Source organism: Melozone crissalis, unplaced genomic scaffold (genome assembly GCF_028551555.1).
Source record: "Melozone crissalis strain CALT ecotype California unplaced genomic scaffold, PUWL_Pcris_2 ptg000026l_1, whole genome shotgun sequence".
NCBI lineage: Eukaryota > Metazoa > Chordata > Aves > Passeriformes > Passerellidae > Melozone > Melozone crissalis.
The window spans coordinates 7,173,026-7,193,831 of record NW_026535804.1 but is presented as its reverse complement, the minus strand read 5'-3'; the positions used below and the strand labels follow the sequence as shown (position 1 = coordinate 7,193,831).

At 42.6% G+C, this 20,806-nt stretch overlaps 1 protein-coding gene across 4 annotated transcripts; it reads left to right on the top strand.

The window, feature by feature from the left end:
* The first annotated feature begins 5,064 nt into the window (after positions 1–5,064).
* Positions 5,065–20,668, top strand: LOC128938439 (myosin heavy chain, skeletal muscle, adult-like). Of its 4 annotated transcripts, XM_054278665.1 has the most exons (39): positions 5,065–5,268; positions 5,354–5,497; positions 5,589–5,745; positions 6,054–6,081; positions 6,179–6,293; positions 6,387–6,479; positions 7,249–7,312; positions 7,460–7,558; positions 7,660–7,763; positions 7,839–7,977; positions 8,616–8,734; positions 8,834–8,983; positions 9,695–9,865; positions 10,559–10,868; positions 10,913–10,926; positions 10,998–11,051; positions 11,549–11,636; positions 11,730–11,847; positions 12,058–12,181; positions 12,264–12,400; positions 12,502–12,757; positions 13,705–13,947; positions 14,136–14,312; positions 14,398–14,543; positions 14,631–14,721; positions 14,810–15,199; positions 15,439–15,565; positions 15,665–15,783; positions 16,053–16,249; positions 16,612–16,795; positions 16,882–17,047; positions 17,221–17,345; positions 17,497–17,805; positions 18,526–18,729; positions 19,095–19,220; positions 19,315–19,485; positions 19,577–19,681; positions 19,823–19,918; positions 20,513–20,668. In XM_054278665.1, the coding sequence occupies exons 1-39, from the start codon at positions 5,065–5,067 to the stop codon at positions 20,666–20,668; spliced, it is 5,820 nt and encodes a 1,939-aa protein (XP_054134640.1). The 4 variants fall into 4 exon arrangements, with proteins under 4 accessions (XP_054134640.1, XP_054134639.1, XP_054134638.1 ...); XM_054278664.1 differs by lacking the exon at positions 10,913–10,926 and having other exon boundaries at positions 10,559–10,853; positions 10,969–11,051; XM_054278663.1 differs by lacking the exon at positions 10,913–10,926 and having other exon boundaries at positions 10,559–10,864; positions 10,971–11,051.
* The last annotated feature ends 138 nt before the right edge of the window (positions 20,669–20,806 follow it).

Here is a 20,806-nt window from a genome sequence, read left to right as displayed (position 1 = left end):
AAGAAATTGTGTGAGGGTCCATAAACTAAACAAAAGTTCATCATCATTATGTATTTTGATTTTTTTGCAGTCTTTGGACAATAGTAAACAATCACTTCAGGAAAAAAAAACAACTGCCTGTAATATGAATTTAAGAACACAATTCAGTAAAAAGATAATAAAAATATTCAGAATATTTGAAAAGACAGAAAACCACTGTAACTCTGTAATGATAGAGGGTGTCACCTGAGTTTAGGACTGTGAAATATACTGGCAAAGAGTATGTTGCTCATGCACAGAAAAATTGTAAAGCAGTAAGAATTAGAGGTGAATATCCATACATACTTACATTTAGATATTGTAGGACTGTTGCATATCATAGTTATGGATGTTATATTGAAATGTACACAGTACTGTATTTTTTCCTGAAGTAAAATTGGGAATTTTACATATTGAGCATAGCTTTACTTCACCTTTACTGCAATAACTTCAGAAATTCCTTCACAAATTTTTTCTCAAAGAATATATATGGATCTATTCTGTTATATAGCTGTGGAAAGATATATAGCAGAATAACATATAATATATAGCTACATAACACAGGTGACAGTTGTGTCTTGGGAACACTGACCAAACACACTTGGCCTTTGACTAAATAAAACTTGACTTGCAGCTAGAGAAAATGTCATCTGACTACTGAGAGGAGATTAGGGAGCAAGGAAGGAATTCTTTCTCACAGCCTGACTCTCATGTGAGAAGCTACCTTAGGTCCCAGCCTGACAGCACTGCATAAGACAGGCTTGCTACATGCCACTGAGAGCAGGACTTAACAGAAAGGCAACAGCAGCTCAAGGATAATGGCCAGAACCCCAACAAACCCCAAACCCAGCCTCCAGCAGTGGCATATTTGTTACTTCTCTGGGAATCCCATCCCTGGGTTCATCATAAAATATTTCTGCCTTATATCTATCTGAAATCTACATTTTTTTCAGCTTAAAACTGGTGCATCTTGTGCTTTAAATTCTGTGCTCTGTCTTTCTTACAAGCCCCTACAAGTATTGAAGGGTCTCAAGAAGGTGTCCTTGAACCTTTCTCATCTCCAGGCTGAACAACCCCAATGACTGGACATGGCAATTACTGCTGTGGTTCAATGAGGGTGGCGGTGCTGTTTGGTCAAAGGTTGGATTCTGTGAGCTTGGAGGCTTTTTCCAACCATAATGATTCTATGATTGTGTGAAGTAGCTCAGCTTTTCTTCATAGGAGAGGTGTTCCAGTTCTTAGTCCTCCTTTGGAACCACTCTGACTGCTCCAGGACTTTCTTGTGATGGTAACTTGTTTTCCAAGTGATAGAGGAGCCAATATGGAGGAGGGTTGTGTTGGACCTTGTTGTCACCAACAAGGAGGAGCTGGTGGGGAATGTGAAGCTCAAGGTCAGCTTTGACTGCAGGGAGCATGAAATAGTGGAGTTAGAGATCCTTGGGGCAGCGAGGAGGGGACACAAGCTCACTGCCCTGGACTCCAGGAGACTTTGGATTTTCAAGGACAACTCAGGAGTGATGCATCCCAGTAAAGAGGAAGTCAGTTAAAAATGCCAGGAGGTGTGCATGGATGAACAAGGAGCTCGTGGATGAACTCAAATGCAAAAAGAAGACCTACAGAGGGTGGGAGCAGGAACAGGTATCCTGGGAAGAATATAGAGAAATTGTCCAAGCAGCCAAAGAGCAGAGGAAAGCTAAGGCTGTGATAGAATTAAATTTGGCCAGGGACATCAAAAGCAACAAGAAAAGCTTCTGTAGGAATGTTGGTGATAAAAGGAAGACAGGAGAATTAGGGCCTCCTCTGGAAGAAATGGGGTCACCTCATTACCTGGGATCTAGAGAAAGCTGAGGTACTCAATGAGGTTTTTGCCTCTGTATTAACCAGCAAGCGCTTAAGCCACATAATCCAATTTGCAGAAGGCAAAGGCAGGAACTGGGAGAAAGAACCACCCACTGTAGGAGATGATCAGGTCTGAGACCATTTAAGGAACTTAGAGGTGCACAAGTCCATGGGTCCTGATCAGATCCATCCACAGGTCCTGAGGGAACTGGCAGAGGAAATGGCTAAGCCACTATCCGTTATACTTAAGAAGTTGTGGCTGTCTGGTGAAGTTGCCACAGTAGAAGGGGAAACAAAACCAGAGGTGTTTAATATCTCTTTAGCCAAGAGGAGCAGTGGGTTCAGGGACATCCTCAGCAAGTTTGCCAACAACACCAAACCTCATGCTCCTTGTTGAAAGAAGTATGGGTATTCAAATGCCATAGACTTCTACAAGCCCAAATCTTTACCTCAAGATTTCTTTTATTTGTGGTACGATTGACAGGTCAAACTTGGAAAAAAAGATATAAGAAACAACTGAGGTCCTGTCCTGGATATGTGTGCTTTTTGATTAATTAAAACATCATCAAGAAAAGAAAGAAACATCTATTTTTGAGCTGCACTGATCTGCATAGCAGAAATCACAGCACATCTTACAATACTCACCTTAGCACAAATTCATGCACAGGCTTTTTATTCTTTCTTGGAGAATCTCCCACTTCTTTTGCAATTTCAAGTGTACAGATTGGTATATCTGCACTAATGTAGGTATGCTCCTTTTCATGTATCAGAAGTGACCTCGCATCACTCTCTGAGACCTACCCCAGTAGTTCAGCTACACCCCAGCCTCTTATTTCTTGCCCTATCTATGACTCTCAGGCACCAGCACTATCACACTATCACAGAGATTGTTCCTCTGCTTTCAGAATCTTACCAGCACATCCGCCAAATGCTTTTCATAATACTTACTTCCCCTTAGTGGCTTGCCCAATGTATTCCTCTAAGGCATTTCTTACAAGATTCACACCATCATGAGGGAAAGATAAAAGCTGACATTCCCATTGTACAGCTGGGGTAGCTGCAGCACAGACATACCAAGCAATCCATCCCAGGTCGTGCAGTGAGTCGGTGGGAAAGCCAGCAATAGAATCCATAAGTCCTGAATCCAAGTTCTTTAAGTGCTTCAACTAGTCCAGATTCCCTCCTTAACACCCCTGTCACATTATTTATAGGAGATGTATTCATATAGCCACCAAGATATCAAAATTTTCTAATTATATCTACTCATGTCAAATGACAATTATGCCCTTAGTTCAGTTTGCCAGACAATGCTTAGCCAGAGAGGGTTTGCCAAAATATTTTTGACCGAAGAAAGAGGAGGCATCTGGAGCATCTGCAGGCGAGATCGTATAAAATGTCCCTGCAACACGTCTGCCCTGGCTCCACAGAAAGCTCCAAGGTGAGGGATGGGGTCTGCAGGCTGCCAGGAAGGGGATGGCAGCCTAATGTGCCCCCACATTCCTGCTGCCTCTGGTGCTCCTGTGCAGGAGGGGACTCCATTACAAATCTCTTTTCAAGGCACCTACCTGCATGTTTTCACTCTTGATTTTTGTGCAGCAGCAATTTGGGAATTGTCATTTCTGTTTTACAGCACTGATCAGCTGCCAGCTCACAAGCCACACATCTGGTGTCACAAGAGGTAAGAAGCTGATTTACCAATTTATAGGAACAGAGACAGATCCTTTTGGGTGGGGTGTGTGTATGGCTGAGTGAATGGTCACTGCTCCACTGTACATTCTTAAATCCACTGTAGTCACAGTATAAGGTGGTGGGATGCTGAAGGTTGGTATGGTTTTCAAGTGAATTATTGAATCATAGAACAGTCCAGGTCATAAGGGATCTCATAAGGTCATCTTGTCCACTCTTTAAGGAGCTGTGTTTGAAGTCTCTGACTACTCATAGCAGGCCAGAAAATCCCCAAGGGAACATTCTTCACTTCTGCTTAACTCACCTAACAGGGAGTGAGATACACTGCCTTCCCATCACTGCTGTGTAACTGAACTAAGAATACAGTAGGAAAACTGCAAAATTCAGCATTTTGTCGCAGAATGTGTAATGTGATACTTTGTCTGATATTTGCCATGGAATCACTAAAGCAGTAACAGCTGTAATATAACAAACCAAGCTCTGATTGTCACCTCTGTAAAAGGCAATGCTGCCCTTTATTCTCTGCTCTGCTTGTTTTCTACCTCACAAGAAAAGGAAGACGCAGCCTCCCTCCTCTGGAAGCCACTACCTGTTCCTCCAGAGACCAACAAAGAAATATCATATTATGTTTTCTCATTTTAGTAAAATAAACACAAGATTAAATGTTGCGTCAATATCAGGTACCTAACTCTATACAGAAAGAGATATTTAAATATTTTCCTAAGCTGTCCAGTGTTTGGTTTTGCTTTTTTTTTTTTTTTCTCAGGGCAGAGGAAAGAAAAATATATTTCAGATAAATTAATTCAGGCTTTAAATTCCTTACTTTTAAATACTTCATCACAGTTTTAAATCTTTGAACTTTGTTTTTCTCTAAAATTCTACTAATTTTTAAAAAACAAAAGAAAGTACTAGAAAAGGAACTATCTCAGTGTGGTTTGAAAAGCACTAATCTTTAACAGTCATGTTGCAATTTATGCCTAGATTCAAGCAGTCAATAAAATTAGAGAAAATTGTATTATTAGTACCATTATAAAAAAGTTCTAAATACTGAAACTGAGTCATTAAGAAGCTAGAGTTTTCAGTGTTCAGTTCAGACAGTGGAGTATGAGCATTCTGATCTTTGTAAAAAACTATCAATTGTGAGAAAAGAGCATTATAATATTTCCAAATTAATTTTAAGAGTGCTTAAGCAGTTGAAAGGATTTTTGAGGTTCTTAATTCCATAGTACAGTGCCTAAATAGTTGAATTCTAAGTATCTATAAATTATTTAAATGTGGCTTCAGTAAAGACCAAATAATCTCCTTAAATATAATTTTGATGTTTTCCAAAACTTTTGAATTGCACCAATGAAAAATTCACAATTCCTTCCAAAAGGCTACAAGCTGTATTAATATAGTTACTTTTTCTCCACAACTTCTCTTTTCTTCTCCTAACAAGTGCTTACTTTCTGGCAAATTTGAGTAACATATCTGCTCTTCCAGAGTTTTCTCTGCGGACAAGCCCCTCCATAAACCGCAGCCATGTCTACGGACGCGGAGATGGCCATCTTTGGGGAGGCGGCTCCTTACCTCCGAAAGTCAGAGAAGGAGAGAATTGCAGCCCAGAACAAACCTTTCGATGCCAAGACATCTGTCTTCGTGGTACATGCAAAGGAATCCTTTGTGAAAGGGACAATCACGAGCAAGGAATCAGGCAAAGTCACTGTCAAGACTGAAGGGGGAGAGGTGAGTCAAAAATAAGAGTCAAGGAAATCATATGATCCCCACTCTGGATTTTTAGCTGACATGTGTATCCTTCTTCCTCTGACAGACCCTGACTGTGAAAGAAGATCAAATCTTCTCCATGAACCCTCCCAAGTATGACAAAATCGAGGACATGGCCATGATGACCCACCTGCACGAACCCGCTGTGCTGTACAACCTCAAAGAGCGTTACGCAGCCTGGATGATCTACGTAAGTGGCAGCAGCAGCTTCCTCTGGGCAGCCTCAGGAGCTGCTGGGCCAGGCTCAGGGCAAGGCAACGTGCTGTGTCCCTTCCTTGCAGACCTACTCGGGTCTCTTCTGCGTCACTGTCAACCCCTACAAGTGGCTGCCGGTGTACAACCCCGAGGTGGTGTTGGCCTACCGAGGCAAGAAGCGCCAGGAGGCCCCTCCACACATCTTCTCCATCTCTGACAACGCCTATCAGTTCATGCTGACTGGTGAGTGACTCTGTCTAGTCTCAGAGGCATTGGACCATTAAATTCTTTTAAGGGATACCCTATCTCAGCAAAGTGAAGAGACTTTTTCAAAGTTTTCTTAGATCTGACATACGCATCTGTTGGAGTTTGCTATCTTCACAGTGTTCTTCCTACTGTTTTAAATGAAAGATATCTCTGCACTCAGTGATGTGCTTCGCTTGTTTAAGCGCAGCTGACATCAGGCAAAAGATTAGACTTACCTGACTATGTTTCATTCTTCCTCTGTTGTTCACTGAGTTTTAAGTACTGTGTTTCTGCCTTGTTCACAGATCGGGAGAACCAGTCCATCCTGATCACGTAGGTACCCCCCTGCGCAGGTCCCTGCGGGGCTGCCCGGTGCCAGGGCCCCTCCTGCCTGACCACGCACCCTCTGCTTCTCTCTTGGCTTTGGCAGCGGAGAATCCGGGGCCGGGAAGACTGTGAACACCAAGCGTGTCATCCAGTACTTTGCAACAATTGCAGCCAGTGGAGACAAGAAAAAGGAAGAACAATCATCAGGCAAAATGCAGGTAATTTAGTAGATACATGTTGGGATCAATGCTTTCCTTTCTTCCTGACATGATTTTTGGAAAGGATAACTAGCAATGATTATCAACCTGCAGGGAACGCTTGAGGATCAAATCATCAGTGCCAACCCACTGCTGGAGGCCTTTGGAAATGCAAAGACCGTGAGGAACGACAACTCCTCACGCTTTGTGAGTTGATTAACAAAATAATTCCTGTAACATAGTAAACAGGAGTTTATGTCAGTATTGTTTTCTGTTCAGCCATCATGTTTTCAAGAGTAAAACTGAAATTTCTTACCACAGCTTTGCCGCTTATACTAAAGATCATTCTCCAGATTTCACAACACAAAAAATTAATTCTGTTTTACATTAAAATGCAAATAATACCATGTTATGTGGTGTTTCTCCTAGAACATACTGTAATGTTAAAAAAGAGCTCTGTTTATTTTTACTTACATTTATACTTATTTTCTAAGAGCCAGATAAATTGCAGGAAAAAAGGGAATGAGGCTAGGAGAGATGAAAGAAAGAAAGAGAGAGAAAGAAAGAAAGAAAGAGAAAGAGATTTTCTAACTGAATATTTGCTGTATTTCAGATTTAATTAATCAGAAATGAAGTTGTTTATTAGATCACAATTCAGATATAAGCAGCTCAACTACTTAAATTGATATTTCCGTGTCATTAAGGTAACTCCTCTCTGTATGCAGGGATATAGTTAGAATAATTTGTTGAATTAATTTCACACATTCCTTCTCATTTGTACACTCAGCATACTTAAAATACAGTTTTGCCACTGCTGATTTTTTTCATGGTCAAAAATGAAAAAGATACCTTTATGTTATGGTGCAAATACAGAGATTTTAAGAAAATGTCTCTAAGTAGAAAACTTGTACCAACTTCTTTATTTCAGATATAGTTTCTATGTTGTAAATCTTAAAACTTTTTTATTCCTTTAAAGGGAAAATTCATCAGAATCCATTTTGGTGCCACAGGAAAACTGGCTTCTGCAGATATCGAAACATGTAAGACACTTCACAGCAGCTCCCAATCCATCCATTCCCCCATCCATACAACATCATCTATACTGCCTTCCCTGTTTTCTTCCCATCTTCTCTCTTTTCTTTTTCTTCTGCTATTTCTTCTTGTTTCTAACCAAATTTTCCCTCCAGATCTGCTGGAGAAGTCCAGAGTCACTTTCCAGCTCAAGGCGGAAAGGAGCTACCACATCTTTTATCAGATCATGTCCAACAAGAAGCCGGAGCTAATTGGTAGGAAGAATTACTAACTTGAAGGAAGATTGCTGAGTTTCTGCTCACGCTGTTACTTGTAGGCTAAACTAAGCCTACATGACCCATCCTCTTATTTTCAGACATGCTCCTCATCACCACCAACCCCTATGACTACCAGTTTGTGAGTCAAGGCGAGATCACTGTCGCCAGCATTAATGACCAGGAGGAGCTGATGGCTACAGATGTAAGTAGCAATTCAGAGTATTGCAACAATTGAAATCTCCCAGACAAATGTTTTACTTTACTGTTCCTATTTCAGAGTGCCATTGACATCCTGGGCTTCAGTGCTGATGAGAAAACAGCCATCTACAAGCTGACAGGGGCTGTCATGCACTATGGGAACCTGAAGTTCAAGCAGAAGCAACGAGAGGAGCAGGCAGAGCCTGATGGCACCGAAGGTATCAGCAAAATCTTTCACTGACCTGTTAGAAATAGAAGTGGCAATAATAAATATGTATTTGGAAGATGGAGTAGAAATGTGTTTAGGTGAGATGGTGCATAGGTATGAAACTGTCATCCAAAATGCACTCTTTCTTCAATTACCGCTCATCATTATCTGCACTACCAACTGCATATATGTCCAAAAACCTCTCCTGAGCTACCATTCTGAACCAGCATAACTTGCTTATGTGCTGAGACCCACTGAGAAAGAAAAGATTTTTTTGAAAAAAAACTTGTTTCTGCTTGATACTTAAAGAAAATAAAGGTATTACATTTCATTTTAGAACTTCTACTTCTTAAATCACTTTTTAGGGCAAAATTACTCATTAATTCCTGGAATAATTTTTCATAAATACATTGTTTCTAGAAGTTTCTGTGAAGATTTTTAAAGACAAATATACTCTTTAGATATAAAACATTCCATGCAAAGATGATTTCAATTGAATAATTATGTCATGGTTCCTCTGAGAGCCAGTAAGCAAAATTTGATCACAAGAATATTAAATATTGCAGCTGTTTTGCGAAGGGTTCATCACTCAAAGTGCTGCATGTCTTGCTGGCCTTAATTTTTCTATCTCCTTGTTCTTGTACTTAGTTGCTGACAAGGCTGCCTACCTGATGGGTCTGAACTCAGCAGACCTGCTCAAGGCTCTCTGCTACCCCCGAGTCAAGGTGGGGAATGAATATGTGACCAAGGGCCAAACTGTGCAGCAGGTAACAACAACCACTTGGTGACTGGGAATCTCTGACATGAATCACTTACTCTTTGCTCTGGAAATTGTATTTTTTCCACTCCATTCTCCTTTGGTTTAGGTATACAACTCAGTGGGTGCCCTGGCAAAGGCTGTCTATGAGAAGATGTTCCTGTGGATGGTTGTTCGCATCAACGAACAGCTGGACACGAAGCAGCCCAGGCAGTACTTCATCGGTGTCCTGGACATTGCTGGCTTTGAGATCTTTGATGTAAGTAAGATTTTAGGTTTGAGGGCTGCTCTTGAAGGGAAGGATGGTTATATCAGAGGACTTGCAAGTAATACTTCTCTGAATATTTAACATGCTAGTCATTTGTGATTTTATGTAGGAAAAAACTCAGTCATTTTCTTCTCTAGGAGAAAACAAAATCCTCAAAAGCTCCATCAGTACAAGCATAGAGTCATGTTGTTTGTGCAGAAGCAGCAAATAGAATTTTATATGTTGTAATATTACAATTGTTTGAGCTTAATGCTAAGGATTAAATAATCCAAAATATTTCAAATAAATTTATAAAAGAGCTTCTGTAGCAGAGCTAGGAGATGCATTTGCAAATATATAATGAGTTAAAGATGTTCAAAATGTTTACAGAACCAAGGAATGAATAGTTATTTGTTTAATCAGAGATATCAAGGGTTTTCAATTTGGAGACAAGAGCATGCACTCATCTTGTTTGTTGAATAAAAAAATGCCAAAGTATTTTATTAATTTTATCAGATTCACTAAAAAGTCTGCTCTGAAAAAAAGCCCTGATTTTCATTATACTGGTTTTTCTTTCTGGAGCTGCATATAAGTTCTGTTATGGTGAGGTCCTGGTAATACGGTTGTGTTTTGACTGGGGATATTTATACAGGGTGGAGGAGAATGATGAAAAATTTTGCATATTGATGAGGGTTTGTTGTTGTGGTTTTTTCCACTGGGCAGTTCAACAGCCTGGAGCAGCTGTGCATCAACTTCACCAATGAGAAACTGCAACAGTTCTTCAACCACCACATGTTTGTGCTGGAGCAGGAGGAGTACAAGAAGGAGGGCATTGAATGGGAGTTCATTGACTTTGGCATGGATCTGGCTGCCTGCATTGAGCTCATTGAGAAGGTATATTTTTAATTCAAGATCTCATTGATTTAAATTTCCAGTAGTTGGATTCTTGTATTTGGTTTTAAGTGCAGAAATACATCTTGACCTGTACTATTGCTAATTATGCATTATAGATATTAGAAAATCCACTGAAAACTATAGAAGTAATTCTCACAGATTCTCTGCATGGAAGGCATCTCATTTGTTTGGCTAAAGGATATTATTTTCAAAAGCACAGGGCAGTTCCTAAAGTAAATTTAAAACATTTTCTTTGGGTTCTGGAATAAAGTTATCTGGAAATGAATACAGTTATCTGTAATGGTTCTGTATGGTTCACACCAAAGCGAGTACAGTGTCTGACCTCTGAGAGGAAGAAACAGAGATTTCTTGTAGTTCCTTATAATTTGAGGCGCTGATTGAAAATTCAAATACACAAGTTAATATGTCATGGACACATTTGTGAAAAATCTTTAAAAGATTCTTTCTCCTCATGAACTTTAACATCGTCATTGGCATAGAAAACATTCCGAATCACAATGCTAAAGTGTAAATCAAGCAGGTGAATCTTTTAAACTCACTTTTTAGAAATAAATTTTCTACATGGCAAAGTTTATTTTTCAGCTTCCTGTCTTTTACTACATTTGCTTTGAGACCAAGCCATAATCATATATTCTACAGGCATTCTCTCTTGTTTATTGAACTATCTTCCAGCCCATGGGCATTTTCTCCATCCTGGAAGAGGAGTGCATGTTCCCCAAGGCAACTGACACCTCTTTCAAGAACAAGCTCTATGACCAGCACCTGGGCAAGTCCAGCAATTTCCAGAAGCCCAAGCCTGCCAAAGGCAAGGCTGAGGCCCACTTCTCCCTGGTGCACTATGCTGGCACAGTGGATTACAACATCACTGGGTGGCTGGAGAAGAACAAGGACCCTCTGAATGAAACTGTCATTGGGCTGTACCAGAAATCATCTGTGAAGACCCTGGCTTTACTCTTTGCTTCTTATGGTGGAGGAGAAGCAGGTTATTTTTTTAATTTTCTTTTTCAACAATTGGGATATGTAAAGTTATAACAAAAAAGGTTATATGGGTATATTAAAAAAACTATTTTTTTCATTTTAAGAGGCTAGTGGTGGTGGTGGTGGTGGCAAGAAGGGAGGCAAGAAGAAGGGTTCTTCTTTCCAGACTGTCTCAGCTCTTTTCCGGGTAAAGTATGGATTAATTTTCTATAAAGTAACATGGACAAAATGTCAAAACTGAGCTAAATGCACTTAGGTTTGTGTTCTTGCATTGGTTTTATAGAGAAGCGATACTAAGTCTGAAGTGCATTCCATAGTGATTTTTTGTTCAAATTTAGGATTCAGTATTCATTTGGCTCTTTGAATTTCTTGTAAAAGTTCACTCCCGTTTTTTGGGAAATTTTTTTTTTCAGAATCTGTCATGTAATATAAATGTAAATATTTATCCCAAAAGGGTTTGTGTTAATATATTTGTAGAGTAGTGTTTTACTTCTTCCAGAAAAAGACGAAGAATTTTAAACATTTTTTTAATGAGAATACTTCTCAACAAAAAGTATATAGAAGGTTTCATTAAATCTAGATGTCAAATTTTAAGCTTCTGCTAATATTTATTATATTAGTTTCTTGACATCTAGGTACAAAGTATGCAAAAGTAAATTTCCTTCATCTAAACTACTACTACAGGAGAATCTCAACAAGCTGATGACCAATCTGCGAAGCACCCACCCCCACTTTGTGCGCTGCATCATCCCCAATGAGACTAAAACACCTGGTAAGAAGCCCAAGATGAAAGATCCTTGCTCTGATACATCCATTCCCCTCTGCAATGCAATCTGTGCCCCTCATTTGTGCTCTGCATTGCCAGGTGCCATGGAGCACGAGCTGGTGCTGCACCAGCTGCGCTGTAACGGCGTGCTGGAAGGGATCAGGATCTGCAGGAAAGGGTTCCCCAGCAGAGTCCTCTATGCTGACTTCAAACAGAGGTGAGAGCTATGAAATGAAGAGATAAGTCAGGTGTCCTCACCAACTGTTCTCCATCACACAACTGAGCTTTGCCAGGGTCTCTAAGAATGGAGAGATGAAATTCCAACTTTCTCAGCCTGGTTCTGCTGCAAACACTGCTCTTAGTTTCAGTAAAGAGAACATTCTTATGACTGGACATTGTCTTCCTCCTATTTGCTCCAATTCCACAGATACAAGGTGCTTAATGCCAGTGCCATCCCTGAGGGACAGTTCATCGATAGCAAGAAGGCTTCTGAGAAGCTTCTTAGTTCAATCGATGTGGATCACACCCAGTACAAATTTGGACACACCAAGGTACAAACCCCCCATTCACTGCCTGCCTGGGCTTTGCTCTCTCTACCTGGCAGTGATGTGGTGCAATATTGTCTCTCTCAAGGTGTTCTTCAAAGCTGGGCTGATAGGGGTCCTGGAAGAGATGAGGGATGAGAAGCTGGCACAGCTCATCACTCGCACCCAGGCCAGGTGTAGAGGCTTCCTGGCGAGGGTGGAGTACCAGAGGATGGTGGAGCGCAGGTACACCTTCCCCTTCTTCAGTTAAAGTCATTTTGCTCATGGAAAAATTTTGACACTTGTCAGACTGAGAATATTCATTGTACATTTTAATTTTGCCTCAGAGAGTCCATCTTCTGCATACAGTACAACATTCGTGCATTCATGAATGTCAAACACTGGCCATGGATGAAGCTGTTCTTCAAGATCAAGCCCTTGCTGAAGAGTGCAGAGTCTGAGAAGGAGATGGCCAACATGAAGGAAGAATTTGAGAAAACCAAGGAAGAGCTTGCAAAGTCTGAGGCAAAGAGGAAGGAGATGGAGGAGAAAATGGCCTCACTGATGAAGGAGAAGAATGACCTGCAGCTCCAAGTGCAGGCTGTGAGTAACATATTTCTATACTTTTATAAGTAAATATGATCTAACTCTCCTTTCTTAATACATTCTCAAATTATATACTAAGACTTCTAAAATACTTTAAGCCTAATACCATGTAACTAAAGACCACATTCTTTCTCCACTCAATCTTACTATTGCGAGCTGTAATTTTAAAAGTATGAGGTTTTAGTCTTCATACCTACATGTGTCCGTGTGAGTTCATAAAGCTACATGAGGGACATTATGTGAGACATAAAGCCTTATTGTGGTCACTGTAGTTTATCTAGTGGACCAGAGACAGTATCTTGACTGATCTACTACTCTGCCTTAACTTTCATCAAAATGAAGACCGGTTTACCATTTCTTATCGCAGATGTCACCTCAATTCCTGCAATTATTCCAGAAAACAGAGATACCCATAACACCTTATAACACAAGCATCATCACCATATGTCTGTCTCCAATGTCTTTTGGCCTCCCACAACCATGAAAAATATTTTGGCAATACCCTGGAGCTGAAATGTCTGTTTCAGGGAATGATGAATCTCATTCTATTGTCCACTGACAACAATGAGTATAAAGCCACTAAAGGGAGTTTCAAATATTTCCTTGGAGGTAGAGGTATTTACATGTCTCAACACTTCCACATAAATCTGAGTTTTGTATAATAAGACACAACCACTTTCTAAAGGAGAAAAGGAAAACATCAGTTAAATCTAAGTGACTTTCTTATATACCCAAAATAAATAAGTTGAAATAAAATGTAGCTAAACAGAGCTGTACTAAAGATACAAAAGGTCCAACAAGAAAACTAACTAAAACCTTTTTCTAGATTTGTAATTTCCAAGGTAATTGCACAGTGTGTTTTTCCCTAAAAGTAATTTGAAAGTCTTGGCAATTCCCATAGCTTCTTACAGTACTAAATGATATTTTCTGGATTTTCCCACCAGGAAGCTGATGCTTTGGCAGATGCTGAGGAAAGGTGCGACCAGCTGATCAAAACCAAAATCCAGCTGGAAGCCAAAGTCAAGGAAGTGACTGAAAGGGCTGAGGATGAAGAAGAAATTAATGCTGAGTTGACAGCCAAGAAGAGGAAACTGGAGGATGAATGTTCAGAGCTGAAGAAAGATATTGATGACCTTGAGCTAACACTGGCCAAGGTGGAGAAGGAAAAACATGCCACTGAAAACAAGGTACACACATTGGCAGTCACATAAAGGGTCATGAAATTACAGACTCAGAGTAAAAGGCAACTTAACAAAAGACATGCTGATTTTGGAAAATCTTGAGCAGTGCGTCTATGAGCATCCAAAATATAAATCAGACATAAAACCAGTGAACATGTTTTCTTCCAAATTTTAAAACATGCATATATTTGTAGGTGAAAAACCTGACTGAGGAGATGGCAGCTCTGGACGAGACCATTGCCAAGCTGACAAAGGAGAAGAAAGCCCTCCAAGAGGCGCATCAGCAGACCCTGGATGACCTGCAGGCAGAGGAAGACAAAGTCAATACTCTGACCAAAGCCAAGACCAAGCTGGAACAGCAAGTGGATGATGTAAGCACACAGACATAGAGCAGGAAGAGGACAGGTATGGAGTCTAAGCTGGCTGGCAGAGCCCTGATGGTCTTGTTGTGTTTAGCTGGAAGGGTCCCTGGAGCAAGAGAAGAAACTGCGCATGGACCTGGAGAGAGCAAAGAGGAAACTGGAAGGAGACCTGAAGCTGGCCCAGGACAGCATCATGGATTTGGAGAATGATAAGCAGCAGCTGGATGAGAAACTGAAGAAGTAAGTGTGCCTCTGGGGCCCGTGAGTGCTGGGCTGCAGCACTTGTCTTGTTTCTTTGTGCTCTAACACGGTTCACTTGTCCCAAAGGAAAGACTTTGAAATCAGCCAGATCCAGGGCAAGATAGAGGATGAACAGGCCCTGGGCATGCAATTTCAGAAGAAGATCAAGGAGCTGCAGGCAAGTCTCTGTTCCTTGCCCTGCCTTGCTCAGGCTCAGCTCAGGCAGGAGGAGGGCACGGCTGTGAAGGGTCCCTGCTGTTCTGCAGGCCCGCATTGAGGAGCTGGAGGAGGAAATTGAGGCCGAGCGAACCTCTCGTGCTAAAGCAGAGAAGCATCGCGCTGACCTGTCCAGGGAGCTGGAGGAGATCAGCGAGCGCCTGGAAGAAGCAGGAGGGGCCACAGCAGCTCAGGTGGAGATGAACAAGAAGCGTGAGGCAGAGTTCCAGAAGATGCGCCGTGACCTGGAAGAGGCCACGCTGCAGCACGAAGCCACGGCTGCCGCCCTGCGCAAGAAGCACGCGGACAGCACAGCCGAGCTGGGCGAGCAGATCGACAACCTGCAACGTGTGAAGCAGAAGCTGGAGAAGGAGAAAAGTGAGATGAAGATGGAGATTGATGACTTGGCCAGCAACATGGAGTCTGTCTCCAAAGCCAAGGTATGGAAAAATATTAAAAAAACCATGAATATAAATAATGTTGAAGTATATCCTTTAAAATTATGGATAGATTACCAACTAACTCATGCCTCTGTATGGAACTTTTTTCTAACCTTCTAACTCCAAGAAAAAGTCTATAACTTGCAAGTTGTTTCACTTTTTTCTGGTTAGAATCCTGCTGTTCATAATAAGAAGGCATCTAGATACTAATCTTCTTTCATTCTCTGTGATCCCCACAGGCCAACCTGGAGAAGATGTGCCGCACTCTGGAAGATCAGCTGAGTGAGATTAAGACCAAAGAAGAAGAACATCAGCGCATGATCAATGACCTCAATGCTCAAAGAGCTCGTCTGCAGACAGAAGCAGGTTAGAGAGACTCCAGTATGTTTTTGCATGACTCCTAAACCAGCTTCTTTGGGTCATAAATAACAATTAGAATATTTTCTTTTATGTTTGCTTCCCCAGGTGAATTTTCACGCCAGGTAGATGAGAAAGATGCTCTGATTTCTCAGCTGTCAAGAGGCAAACAGGCTTTCACACAACAGATTGAGGAACTGAAGAGGCATCTAGAAGAAGAAATTAAGGTTATTCCTGATTTCTTACCACTGGGCACTGACTATGCTTGTAGCTTTACACAGCCTAGTGGGGACAGGATCTGCTTAGCGTAAGCCATCCTGGAGGATCACTTTTCTTTGTGCAATAAGTTTGATTAATGGATTTTGTCACCAGTCTTACATCTGTTCTTCATTGCAAACATTCCTCCAGCTGTCATGTTTGTAGTGTGAAGTTAATTAATTGGAAGAGATTTCACGAGATATTACCACTCCTTGATGCAACCCCACTCTCTATCTAGGCCAAGAATGCCCTGGCCCATGCCCTGCAGTCCGCTCGCCACGACTGTGACTTGCTCCGGGAACAATATGAGGAGGAGCAGGAGGCCAAGGGGGAGCTGCAGCGAGCCCTGTCCAAGGCCAACAGTGAAGTGGCCCAGTGGAGAACCAAATACGAGACGGACGCGATTCAGCGCACAGAAGAGCTCGAGGAGGCCAAGTACGTGGGGAAGCAGAATGGGAAATGACGGGAGAAGACTGAAACTGGTCATGGGAAATTTGAATCTCTGAGAGTGGGCTAAGTCAAGAATGGGATGAAGGCAATAATATAGATTTGTAAAAAAAAGGAGAGAGAGGAAGGCAGAGAAAAAGTGCGGATAGGAAGGGAAAATATAGGCTTTAGGACTAGAAGTGCTAAGACAGGCCTAATAGGTGATAGGACACAGCAAAGTATGGATCCTTACATATCTGTGAAAAGTGTGCAGTTCAAAACCCTTAAAGTGACCAGCTAACCTCTCATGACAAGTATAGAACTGATGTCCTTCCAAGCTCTGATGTGCAACTGTGCTTGTCTCCTCCCAGGAAGAAGCTGGCCCAGCGCCTGCAGGATGCAGAGGAACATGTTGAGGCTGTCAATGCCAAATGTGCCTCCCTGGAAAAGACAAAGCAGAGGCTGCAGAATGAAGTGGAGGACCTGATGATTGATGTGGAGAGATCCAATGCTGCCTGTGCTGCTCTGGATAAGAAGCAGAAGAACTTTGACAAGGTCTTTTGGCCTCCAGCACCAGCACTCCTGGCCAGAGCAGGGCCCTGTGATGGTCACAGCCCTACTCACCCCCCGTTTCTCTTCAGATCCTGGCAGAATGGAAGCAGAAGTATGAGGAAACGCAGGCCGAGCTGGAGGCCTCGCAGAAGGAGTCGCGCTCTCTGAGCACGGAGCTGTTCAAGATGAAGAATGCCTATGAGGAGTCCTTGGACCACCTGGAAACAATGAAGCGGGAGAACAAGAACTTGCAGCGTAAGTCCCTGGCCCTCTGCTCCTCCCTGGCCTTTCTCACAAGCTTCTCTATCTGCCACATTTAACAGCTCTGGGCCTGCAGGGATAAGATCTTGCCTGGCACCTTGATGCACCAGAGCCTTTCACCATTCAGCTCTCTGCCTGACTATGGCGCTTTTCTCCCTTCCTTGCAGAGGAGATTTCTGACCTCACGGAGCAGATTGCGGAGGGAGGAAAGGCGATTCATGAGCTGGAGAAAGTGAAGAAGCAGATTGAGCAGGAGAAATCTGAAATCCAGGCTGCTCTGGAGGAAGCTGAGGTACATGACAACCACTGGCATCTGTAGTAAATAAATGAGGAAATAGGGCTGAAAAGGCCTGGAACAGTTACACTCTGTTCTGGCTGAGGAGTGCAGTTGAGATTTCTGAAAATATTTTTGATTTTATCAATGTTTGTTTCCACTTTTCCAGGCCTCCCTGGAACATGAGGAGGGGAAGATCCTGCGCCTGCAACTTGAGCTCAACCAGGTGAAGGCTGAGATTGACAGGAAGATAGCAGAGAAAGATGAGGAGATTGACCAGATGAAGAGAAACCACCTGCGAATTGTGGAGTCCATGCAGAGCACCCTGGATGCTGAGATCAGGAGCAGAAATGAAGCCCTGAGGCTGAAGAAGAAGATGGAGGGAGACCTGAATGAAATGGAGATCCAGCTGAGCCATGCCAACCGTGTGGCTGCAGAGGCACAGAAGAATCTGAGAAACACCCAGGCTGTGCTTAAGGTATGTTACACTAAGAATGTGCACTTTGGGTTTTACTTTGTCCAATACTAGCTGCTGCAGTCCTCTAGATACATTCTAGTTCCTTAATGACTCTCCTTAACTGAAGAGCCCAGAACTGGATGCAGTACTCAATGTGAGGCCACACAAAACAGGAATTGAGCTCCAGCTCTGCCTTGGCTTTCATAACACTATCCTCACACATCCTGGTAGCATCCTTATATTCTTCCAAAGACAGTTGCTGCTTGTTCTACCATCAATGCGTTTCCTTTTTACACTTCAGTTTGACCTGAAGGTCCTTGCTCAGCCATGCTGATCTGCCTCTCTTTCCTGATTGCTTACACATGTGAATTGAGAGCTCCTGCACTCCAGGAAAAGCATTCTTAAATCGGTTTTTGCTTCTTTATTCTTGAGAGGACTTTCTCAAGGGTTTACCATCCAGAAATTCCTTGAGAAACCCAAGTCCAGTCTCCTAAAATTCAGGGACTTAACCTTACTCTTCAGCTGTCCCAGATTCTCATGAATCAACCTCCAACTGACTTTTCTAAGATACTGTGCATAGATGGACAATAAGTCCACATATAAATATATCCCTATAATTATATATATTATACTGCCATAATTATTATGGGACTGGTGGCAAATGCCATTGTGCGACAATGCTGCATCATCTTATAATTTCTCTTGATTCTTTGCCTTATAATTTCTCTTTATTCTCTACAGGACACCCAGATACACTTGGATGATGCTATCAGGACACAGGATGACCTGAAGGAGCAGGTGGCCATGGTGGAGCGCAGAGCAAACCTGCTGCAGGCTGAAATTGAGGAGCTCCGGGCAGCCCTGGAGCAGACAGAGCGGTCAAGAAAAGTGGCTGAGCAGGAGCTTCTGGATGCAAGTGAGAGAGTTCAGCTCCTCCACACTCAGGTTAGATTCAAAATCTCATGGGCAATTTTCTTCCTTTATAGTTTTTCTTCTGTGTAAATTCCTAAATCAACTCCTGTAATAAAGTACTTTATCTGAACTAGAATTATTACACTCGTACAAAGAAATGGATTATGGCAAAATGAGTAGGAGTGCATGAGCAGTCAGAAGAGTTGCTTCAAATATCAATAATCCTCTGCTATCTAGCTGTGTATGACCTGACAAGATACATCAGGAAGATATCAGATATTTATCAGATATATATCTAATATTAGATATTTAGAGGATAACTTTACATCGAAACAGTAAATTTGTTAAGTAATTGTTGTCTTTTGGAAATAACTGCACATAATTTTATTGTTCAACAGAACACCAGCCTGATCAACACCAAGAAGAAGCTGGAAACAGACATTGCCCAGATCCAGAGTGAAATGGAGGATACCATCCAGGAAGCCCGCAATGCTGAGGAGAAGGCCAAGAAGGCCATCACAGATGTGAGTGGGGCGCTCCTGGCATTGCTGATGGTGAATGTACTCTGCCCAAAATATCTCCAGCCCCAAAATGGCTTTGACCTTTTGTTCTGATCAGGCGGCCATGATGGCAGAAGAGCTGAAGAAGGAGCAGGACACCAGTGCCCACCTGGAGAGGATGAAGAAGAACCTGGACCAGACGGTGAAGGACCTGCAGCTTCGTCTGGATGAGGCCGAGCAGCTGGCACTGAAGGGAGGGAAGAAGCAGATCCAGAAGCTGGAGGCCAGGGTGTGTAGGGCTGGGGCTGTGCCTGAGGGAGCGTGTCCCTCCTTGGAGAGACATTGGCAGGGCAGCTGCAGGGCTGGGCTTGTCCTTGCAGGTGCGTGAGCTGGAAGGGGAGGTGGATGCTGAGCAGAAGCGCAGCGCTGAAGCCGTGAAGGGTGTGCGCAAGTACGAGCGCAGGGTGAAGGAACTCACCTACCAGGTAAGGCAGGAGCTCTCCTGCTCTCACTGGGCTTTCTCACAGTGAGTCACATTTTGCACACACCATCCCAAGGGGTATGGTTAACCTCACGTGATGCAGAACCAAGAATTTACTCTCCTTTTCATTTGCCAAACATTTTAGTCTGAGGAAGACAGGAAGAATATTCTGAGGCTGCAGGATCTGGTGGACAAGCTGCAAATGAAAGTGAAATCCTACAAGAGACAAGCTGAGGAGGCTGTAAGTATTGCTTGGAGAATGGAATGGGAATAATTCCATTAGGGCAGGACACACATTGAATGAAGCTGAATACCAGGAGGAAGGGTATTAAAGAAACTCCCAAGACGCAACTGTTTTGGCCATGCTGCTTTGCTATCCTGTCAGGAGGCCTTGGTGAGCTCTGGGCACCCTCTAGTCAGGGACATTCATTAAGGGAAGATCTGCAGCCTGTTTCACACAGGAGTCTTGAGTAAACAAACCAGGGGCCACACCCAGTGACTGACAAGTTCCTGAATCTCTGCTACTAATCAGCAGCAGAAGGCTTCCTGGTCTTCCCAGCCCAGTAAGTTGCGCTGACAATTGGGCAGGAAGTAGTGTGAGAATAAGTACAGAAATGATAAATCAAAGGGGTGAAATTGATTCTCCTGTGTGACACAGTCCTGGTGGAGCTTGTCCCAGTAGGGTCCTGAGAAGGAATGAGGAGCTGTGTGTGAGGCTGATGTGTGAGCAGTGGTGGGAAGGGAATGGAGATTTGCAGCCCCACAAGGCTGACTTGAATCAGGAGTGAAACCCCTGCCCTGTGCTCCTGAGCCCTGATTGGCTCTGCTCTCACAGGAGGAGCTGTCCAATGTGAACCTGTCCAAGTTCCGCAAGATCCAGCACGAGCTGGAGGAGGCCGAGGAGCGGGCTGACATTGCAGAGTCACAGGTCAACAAGCTCCGAGCCAAGAGCCGCGAGATTCATGGCAAGAAAATAGGAGAGGAAGAGTGAAAATTGCATGAGGCATCAAAGTGACCTGAGGGCTGCACAAAATGTGAGCCCTCTGTCCTTCTTCAAGTGTTCATAAACATGTGTATATGTAGCGAATAAAGAATGTAGATTTAGTCGCATACACAGCAGTATCCGTAA

Coding starts and splice junctions, on each gene's coding strand:
- LOC128938439 (XM_054278662.1), top strand. CDS start 5,065: ATGTCTACGGACGCGGAGATGGCCATCTTTGGGGAGGCGGCTCCTTAC. Junction 7,559..7,659: donor CAAGAAGCCGGAGCTAATTG/GTAGGAAGAATT, acceptor TCTTATTTTCAG/ACATGCTCCTCATCACCACC. Junction 19,919..20,512: donor AGAGACAAGCTGAGGAGGCT/GTAAGTATTGCT, acceptor CTGCTCTCACAG/GAGGAGCTGTCCAATGTGAA.